At 28.1% G+C, this 9809-nt stretch overlaps 1 protein-coding gene and 1 non-coding gene across 2 annotated transcripts; both read left to right on the forward strand.

Annotated features, from left to right (window-relative positions):
* On the forward strand, nucleotides 1-1617 carry LOC120080302 (putative UPF0481 protein At3g02645). Its single transcript, XM_039034938.2, has one exon. It carries the CDS (start codon nucleotides 1-3, stop codon nucleotides 1615-1617), a length of 1617 nt encoding a protein of 538 aa, XP_038890866.2.
* A 7806-nt stretch (nucleotides 1618-9423) lies between these two features.
* On the forward strand, nucleotides 9424-9495 carry TRNAQ-UUG (transfer RNA glutamine (anticodon UUG)). The gene has a single exon. It is a non-coding gene; the product is annotated as a tRNA-Gln (tRNA).
* The last annotated feature ends 314 nt before the right edge of the window (nucleotides 9496-9809 follow it).

Below are 9809 nucleotides of genomic sequence, written 5' to 3' on the forward strand. Positions count from 1 at the left end.
ATGGATTCCTCTGGATTCTCCATTCTCAACGGGACCCTCGACAAATCTCACTGGGTTCTTCAAATCAACGACCTTATTCACCAAAATGCCCTCCCTGCCGCCTCTCATACCCCCATTTCCATCTTCCGGCTACCGGAATCCGTCCACGACGGCGACCAGGCGTCATACCTCCCCTGCCATGTCGCGCTGGGGCCGTACCACCATTTCCGGCCAGAGCTTTCCAAGATGGAGCTGTTCAAACTTGGGAAAGCCAAGAATCTGAATTGGGATCCCCAACTCCATGAGCTCGCAGATCAGCTTAAGCCATTGGAGCTCAAAATCCGAGCTTGTTTTGATCAAGCCCTTGAAATTAGTGGCGAAACCTTATTATGGGTACTCCTCATTGATGGTTTGTTTCTAATTCATCTACTACTTCAAAATAAGTATAGGTGTCGTCCCTTTCAATTCCCTCTACAGATATTTTATGGGAAGTTATCGTCTGAGTTTGAGATTGTTAGTGATATGGTGAAGCTTGAGAATCAGATTCCATTGTTTGTTCTCAATGAAATTTGCCCCAAAGAATCCAACAACTTCTTGGCTCCTCTTTTATACCAATTCTCTGCCTCTGTTTCCCCAATACAATTGCCCTATTTCAACCCTCGATTGGAATGCTTTGGATTCTCCTCTTATTTGCCTGAAATCTTCGATTTGTCTCACCATTTGCTACATTTTCTCTATTATCTGATTTTGCTTATTCCCGAAGAGATAGACGTGTCTAATCATAGGCGAAGAGATAGGGAGAATTCTTCTCCTTCTTCTTCCTCTGTTGAATTTGTGAGTCAGTGCTTCGAAATTTTGGGCTCTGTTATTAACTTAGCCTTCATTCAACAAGTCAAAGAGACCTTTGGTTTAATTCAACGCGTGTATAAACTTCTGGGTTTTATAACTAAATCAAATTTGGTTGAGAAAAAACCTCTTTTGATTATTCCTTCTGCATCAGATTTGAAAACTGCTGGATTCACTTTCAAATCCACCGGAGCTGGTATTCTCAAGTCTCGTTTTGATAAGGAAACCCGCACTTTAACATTGCCTTGTATTCATCTTGATGGATTCTCTCAAGTTTTTCTCAAGAATCTAGTGGCGTTTGAAGCAATGGCAGAGCTGAATCCGCCTTGTTTGACCAAATACACTGCGGTAATGAATGGGCTATTGAGAAATTCCAAAGACTTGAAGATTTTAGAGAAAGCAAAGATTGTTCGTAACCATTTGAACAGTGAAGAAGAGGCTGTGGAGCTGTTTAATGGGGTTGAGAACTCAACTAGCAGCTTGAAGAAAGACAGACTTTTGAAAATCCATCTGAAGGGTGGTTTCGTTTCTGAGTATGGGGGTAAGTTCATTCAAGATGTCAAGAGGAACTATGAACTGGGATTGGGGGCTATGGCTGAGGGGATCAACAAAATCTATGATAATTGCTGGAGAATGAAGATGAAGAAATTTATGTCTCTTGTATTCAAGTGTTTTGCCATTCTTGTCCTTGTTTTCCTCATTGTTCTTGTGATTGCTAGATTTCTTTGCAAGTTTCTCACCTGTCCTGTGGGAATCTTTCAAACTGTCATTGCTCTTCATCAGATGTATTGAGAATAATCATGTTGATCATCTAAGAACATGATGAGAAATTAGTGGAGAATTATGAAAGGCAAGTACCCATAAAACTTCCTAGTTTCTATCTATTTGGTACCAAACTTTAAATGAATTTAAAGAAGTCTAATCAAATCTTCAATATATCTTAGAATTTTTAATTTTGAATCTTATAAGTCCTTCATCATTCACCAATTTATAAGACACAAAATTTATAGTTTAGAGTTTTATTGAACATAAAATTGAATTTTACATTTTATTGATATTTTTTCCAAAAAAAAAAAATATATAACTTATGAACTTAATAGATACTTTTAAAATTCAAGACACAAATTGAAAATTAAGAAACCAATTAAAAGCTTTTTTAATGTTTAATGACTAATTAGACACAAACCCTACCCGATTTTTAATTTAATCTTTGATTACTACTCTATAATAAACTGTTATATATAATACCAATTTGTTTGCTACAAAGACCAAAAAAATTATGACCCCATCTACACAATTTTATATTAGTACTAGTTTTAATCACACGCAGGCTATATTTTATTTTTATTAATGAAATATTTAAATTGTATTAAAAAAATGAGTGAGGATTAAATAATATATATTTTATTTTATTTTTTAAAATAATAAAATATTTATGAAGTCATAATGAGTGATTTTTCAAAATCTTTCGTACCTAATTTTTTTAGACTTATTTTAATATATCTTTTATTTATCCTATTTAGTAGAATATATTTTTTAGGTAAGTTTATTTAAATTAGGATAATTATTTTAAATGATAAAATTGCTGAAAATATTTTTAAATATGGTAAAATGTCACTATCTATCCGTGTCTATCAACGATAGATGGTAGTAATCTATCATTTTCTATCTTGTCTATCATTGATAGACAATGACATTTTGTTATATTTGTAAATATTTTGGTCTATTTTGTTATATTTGAAAACAACTCTGTAAATCATGTTTCTTGAATTTTTTTTTTATTTCTATTTAAGAAAATGAATTAAAAATGGAGCATGTATCAAATTTATACATAATTTTGGAGGTTGTATTAATTAAAAGCTTTGACTAATAATTGTATCAATTTAAAACCTTATCTGATAATTGTGTAATTTAAACATTGAACTTTCATAAGTCTCAATTTACATACTCTTCCAAATTTCATCAATTTACTCACTCTTCCAGATTTCATTCAACCAATATCGTGTTAAATTGATGACTTGATTCAATTAAACTCCTAAAACTTCATAAATCAATAAATTTTATTTCGATTACCTTTGAAAATCATCTAGTGTATCAATTCTTAAATGTGTCTAGACTTCTTCAACTGTCGGTTTTACAAAATGGATCATTAGAATAAATGCATGGACAATCCTTAAAGAAAATTTTGATTAAGAGTATAAATTGATCCATTTTTAAAAGTTTAGAGGGTTAATTAATACTTATAAGAAAAGTTTAGGGGATTAATTAATACTTATAAGTTTAAACGATGTTTTCCCAAATAAAATGTAATGAGATGTGTGAAATGAAAAGTTTAGGATCAATAAATTGATATAATTATTAGTTCAAGATTTAAATTAATATACAAAGTCCCTAAAATTTAAGGGGATAAATTGATATTTTTCCTAAAAGTTATTATAAATAACACCTCTAGATCTTAAATATTGTTTACCTTAGCATCTATTTAATTTAATTAAGTTTTCAAAACTTAGTTTAATGCATAAATTTTTAAAAAATAGTATATTTTTTTGAAAATATAAAATATTTATACTTAGTCCTATCCTTTGTATCTTTTTCATGATTGAATATATATTTGCATTATTAATTTTATAACAGTGGTGATGTTTTTTTTCCCCTTTTAATCTCTTCTATACACTCATTAATTATCAACCATTTATATAATAATAAACATCACATCAGAAAAAAGTATTGTTGTGCGAATATCGTCATTAACGTTAATAAATAAACATTCATCTTCTTGAGTTGAAATTGTTTTATTTATAATTATATGTTATAATTTAATTACTTTCTTATGCATAACTCACATTATTGTGGAAGATTTTTTATCTTAAAAAAAAAAAAACAATAACAACACAATTTAAAGAGACGTGGAAGGTTGGTTCAATTATTTATGAGAGTAATTGCAATTGGTAGCATTCTTAAGAATAATAATATAACATCATTTAAAAAAATTACAAATATGGACAAGTCTATCATCGATAAATTCCTATCGTTATAGACTCTTACCAGTGATATAGACTCCTACCAATAATATGGTCTGATAGATTATTTAAATTTGTCCATATTTGTAATTTTTTTTACATTATGTTATATCTGCTAATACTTTGGGTTTAATGTCTATATTTGCAACAGTTTTTTTTTTTTTTTTAATATAGAGATGCAACTTCTTATTTAATTAAAATTTAAGTCAATTTTTTAAAATATAAAATTAAGCCAATTTAAGTTAATAAAAATTCAGTCAATTTCATCTTTAAACAAAATCAGTATTTAATGAAGACAATTATTATTTAATGTATTATCATATAAATATGATGTAAGGTTTTCAATTACATTAAAATTAGTATTTTGTCCACGCCAATTACAATAATTACAATTAAACAATCGTTAAATATATTTAAAGTTATTGAGTTCACCCCTCAAATCAATATTAAAAATTTGAGAAAATATTTATGGTAGTTGGAAGGGTAGAACAAACAGTTAAAGATCCGTTTGTTAATCATTTGATTTTTGGTTTTTTGTTTTTATTTTTGAAAATTAAGCTTATTTCATCCACGTTTCTTACCATGATTTATATTTTAATTCTCAACCAAATTCCAAATTTTTAAAAATAATTTTTTGAAAGCTATTTTTTTTTTAATTCTCAAATTTTGGCTTAGTTTTTAAACCATTGGTGAAAAATAGATAATAAAGAAAGAATTTTAGAGGTGAAAGTAGTGTCCATAAACTTAATTTTTAAAAACAAAATGACTATCCAATGGGCGTAAAGAAAAAAAGCCATACAAAATTCATACTTTATGCTACAAAAAGTATAAAAAAGAAGCAACAAACGAGCACAGTCCTTCATTAATCATTAATAAGACGATCAAAACAAGAAAATATAAAAAATAAGCTGTTAATAGCCGAATAAAAAAAACTTAAATGTGAATAGATTTCTATCACTTTCTGTTAATTTTATATGCTTTGTCGTACAGATGCTTTCTAGAAGAAAGCCTAAGAGGTCGCCTCTCACTCACATATTTTCTAGGAAAAATCTATAATTGAATCATTGGAAAGGAAGATGCACCTTATTGATATAGGTAGTAATTATCAATTCTTTTAAGCCTTTTTTAAACATAATTTCATATCTTCAAGATCTCATTTATTTGGACATGACATTAGTTCAGTCATGTACCTCTCCTAAACTCAGGCATTACATAGAATATATCTAGAATATATCTGTATTGTTTGTCAATTTCTGAAATTAGTAGAAAGTGATATACATCTATCATTGATAGCCAGTGACACTCTTCCGTCAATAATATCAAATTCTATCAATAATATAAAAAACACAACTATCAAACTATTCAGCTAAAGTTAATTTCTTATCACTTGCATGTTTTGTTTTAATTTCTCTTCTTTGATTCTCTTTATCATCATTAGTTTCCCGAAAGAAAATAAAAGTTAGAAGATACATTGTTACTAAGATAGTGATTGAAATCTAGCACGATAGACAGTGATATAGGTTTACCATTAATAGACAACAATAGTAGGCTATCATTGTTATCATGGATTTGAGAAAAAGGCGTTGATTTCACATGTGTTTTCTTGCAATGTGGACTTTTTAGACTTTTTACATGGACTGGAGCAAAGTTTTGCTATGTTTTTAAATTGTTTTGGGTTTTGCTATATTTGCAATTATTTTGAAAAAAATTGTAGGAAATGACCACAAATAACTAGGGGTATTCATGGGTTAGGTTAAAAGACTTTTTAGACTCGACCCAATTGTTCGGGTTGTAAATTTTTTCAACCCAAATAACTCTATAAAAAATTAACCCAACCCAACCCAACCCAACCATGAAATATTTGGATTGGGTTAGTTCGTGTTAATCGAGTCATTTATTTAAATTTTTGTTCTAAAAAGAATCAAATGTAAATATGTAAAAATTTAATTTAATTATTTTCATATATTGAATTAAGATTAACGACTCAATTTCAATTTATATAGTGAAAAATCTTGTTTCTAAAATGTAAAGTTGTTGAAGAATAAATTAGTCAAAAAATATTGAAATTAAATAAAATTAAAATCAATATACGTATAAATAATTGTGTTATAAGTAATAAAAAAATATATTTTTAAGTTAATAATAAATTCGAGTTGATTCAGGTTAGTTTGAGTTATATTAGGTGAACCCGTGAACTAACCCAACCTATAAAATTTTCATTTATTTGAATCAAACCCAACCCAAACCACACAGATTAGGTTGGGTTGATCAACTTTTTCGGATCATCGGATTTTTTTGAAAACCCCTACAAATAACAATCTCATTTTCAAAAATTCAGGCCCTTCCTTCTATGTTTTTTTCCCTTCCTTCTATGTTTTTTTTCTTCCACTTTTATCTTTATATTAATGCTCTCATAGAGAATCCACCATTTATGAGAAATCTCATCCCCTAAAATGTTGGCTTTCAAATTTATATCTCACCTTTCTACATCTTACTTTCATTAAAAAAAAATTCAAAATTTTCAAAATTGTTATCTTATTTTTCCATTCTATAAATTCAATTATATTTTCTTTTTCAATCCAAAAATTGCAATCTTAGCAACCTCTAGTTATATTTAATCGTTTATCTACAACTTTCACATCAACAATTTCTGCATTCAAGTTGCACAGATCTATTGAAAATAATTATTACAAGTGATAATGTAAGTTGTGCACAGACGAAAGTTTGTGAAAATCTCTACACATCTATCTTGAAGCAAGTAGGGACCAAAGAATGTGGAAGACAACTTTGAAACTAAAGAAACCCCCAATATGGAAGATTGGAAGGGAATGCAATTATCAATTGCAAGAATATGAAAATATGAAACGTTTTTATGAGCCAGTATATAGTTATCAACATTCATTAGGAGCCATATTCATTGATTTCTTCTACGGATTTATCAAGTTCATGGAATTTACCGTCATTGTCCAGTCCTGTGTCAAATAAGATGGATGTCCCTTCAAGATAGGTGAATACGAATGGCCAATTCATCAAATCTGGATCCATCCATGCCCACCAATTCACAAAGGTTTCTTTTCTTTTCGAACTAGCTTCTTTTGCCAACTAAAGTTGATGAGTTTGTTAAAATTGTCAGTGCAAATTGAAAAGACCAAAGAGATAATTGAAGGAAGATTCATGACATTTGCAGGTAATCACATCTCACACCCACTTTTCTTCTATTCAATGTGTTCTATATGAATAACTTGCAATTTTTAGGCATTGTAATATATATTGCATTTTCGAATATATAGGAAGTTACTTTTCAATATTATGTATTTTTTTTGTTTTTATCATCTGCCTATCATTTTCAAGATGTCTCATATGGAGGAAATTATTTTTCGGTATATATAATGGATCTGCGAATAAATATCATGTATTTTCTTTTAATTCTACTACTCTTCTACCATATTTAAGAAATGTTATTCATGGTGTGTTTTTATATACACACTTTATTTACATAGAAATATTATTTCTTATTTATGATGTTTATAATTGTAAGGAAAAAAAAATGAAACGTGTTTGTAATTTTTTGAATTTGATCAAAGATAAACTTGTTTTTTAAATATATATATATATATATATATATATATATATATATATTGTAATAATGAAAATATTGTATTCTATTATTTATCATTAAAAATTTAGAAAATTTTGTGTTTTTATTTGGATAATTGGTAAAAATTATTAGGTTTTGTTTTAAACTATTAGATTTATTTTAAATGATTAGATTTGTTTTTTAAATACACCATATTCTTAGGGATTTGTTAGGAAATATTTTTGTCAATTATTAAATTTGAAGTAGTAAGAGAATTAGTCATACGGCTATTTTCACAAAGAAAAATGGTTTGGACATTTTTCAAAAAGACCATTTTGTTTTGGCCATGTTTTCCAACAATCAAACCTTTAATTTATTTTTTCTAGATTAATTCTAACCTCAGTTTATTAAAAAAAATTAATTTTTATTTCTCTTTGATCCTTAGGTTTATAGTGTCTGTATAAATTCATTTTTTTTTTTTTTTACAAAATTTAGAATTTAACAATTCTATAATATTAGAGTCTTTAGTTGAAAGTTAACCATAAAAAACAAATTTAAACTAAAATACTTCTTCAAACAAACTTAATTTACAAATAATATATCATGGTTGATACGATCTATTGGTAACATTCCATTTAATGACATGGAAATAAATATTAATAATCATATAAACATTAACAACAAAACTAAAACACATGTTTTAGACTTGTGGTGAACATGTGTTTTTTAGGAAGTAATTTAGTTTAAATTTATATTTTATAACTAAGTTTTGAAGATTATATTTGGGACTGTTTGGATTGAGGTTTTCTCAATGCCCAAAAATTAAGAATGTTTGAGAATTATATGTCTGGAATAAAGTTACTGGGAATCAAGGATGACTATGTTTAGTTGTACATGAGAAAACAATGCTTGGAAATAGTATGTGTGGAAATTAAAGATAATAGGAAATGTTATCAACTTTTCCTGGGAATAAATAATATATGTGTTTTGTGTTGTATGGGAATATTATTAGATCACCCAAGTAAATGTTATTTTTGTTTAAATTGTGTGATCACTTTCAAAATTTTGTGCAATTATAAAGCATATAACTAATAAAAAAAAACTTGTCTTAATTGATTTTAAATAATTAATTTGTGCAATTTTATTTTTATTATGAAATTATTAAAAACAACCTTAAGCAGCTGCACTATATTTTATGTCAAAAATCAAATATAACCAATATCAAAGTATAAATACTAAACGTAGACAAAATAAACATTTATATTATGTCAATATTCATAGTTACAAACAAGAATACAGTGCGACATTCATTCAAAATGAAGATACTTAGCAAGCACTAACATGATAGCTAAAAATAAGGAGTACAAGCCATTTGATAAGGATAACAAAAGATATATATATATCCATAATTGTCCATGTATAACAGAGCCATTCTAAAAATTCAGTTGGACCAAGGAGATATATGGATGATAAAATCCTCAGTTGAAAAACATGTGCAATTAATCAAAGGGCATAGGGTAGAAAGGGGAAGAAGAAGTGAAAACCCACACTTTTCAACGGATATGTAATTCCTTCACTTGTGTGGCTAAAAAAAGCCTAAGAAATGTATTTTTCAAGATAAATAAACAAAGTCTACCAACCAAACATGGAATTTGCAAGCCCATTCCCATTCCCGCCCTATTTTTCCTCCAACCAAACAGCCCAATGATCAAAAGACATTAATATTATACTAATTTATACCCTAAGGAACTGTTTTTGGGCATTATCAAAATTTTAAAAATAAAACAAGACTAAAATAACAAGAAAAAAAGGAAAAAGGTGAAACCTAATAAAAATTTTAAAAAGAAACCAGAACAAAAAAAAGTAAAACACAGAAAAAAAAATATTGCAGGTAAATAAGTTCAAATTGATGCCAGGAAAAATGTCACACTTTTGTATAAAAAGTAGTGACATATATGAATTGAATATATATTAATTTGTTATTTTCGTATCTCATCTATAGGTTCTATGGTGTAGTGGTTAGCACTCTGGACTTTGAATCCAGCGACCTGGGTTCGACTCCCGGTAGGACCTTATTATTTTATTTTATTTATAAACAAGATTTACTCATTTGCTTGTTTTTTTTTCTCAAAAAGTTTATTTGATGGGCCAATGGAGTTGCCCATGCCACACCACCTCATTTAGTTATCTTGTAGTGATTGAGAAATTGAAATTCCACATGAAATGTTATGCACAACACCTCATTTAGTTATTGTGTGGTGATTAAGAAATTAAAATTCCACAAGAAATGTTGACAATAATTATTATTACAACACCACACCAATTATATAAGCCGTGTACTATTCAAACGTTCAATTCTTCCACATCCAAGATATATCATGCTAAAC

Source organism: Benincasa hispida, chromosome 6 (genome assembly GCF_027475165.1).
Source record: "Benincasa hispida cultivar pf3 chromosome 6, pf3_genome.v1.1, whole genome shotgun sequence".
Taxonomy (NCBI): domain Eukaryota; kingdom Viridiplantae; phylum Streptophyta; class Magnoliopsida; order Cucurbitales; family Cucurbitaceae; genus Benincasa; species Benincasa hispida.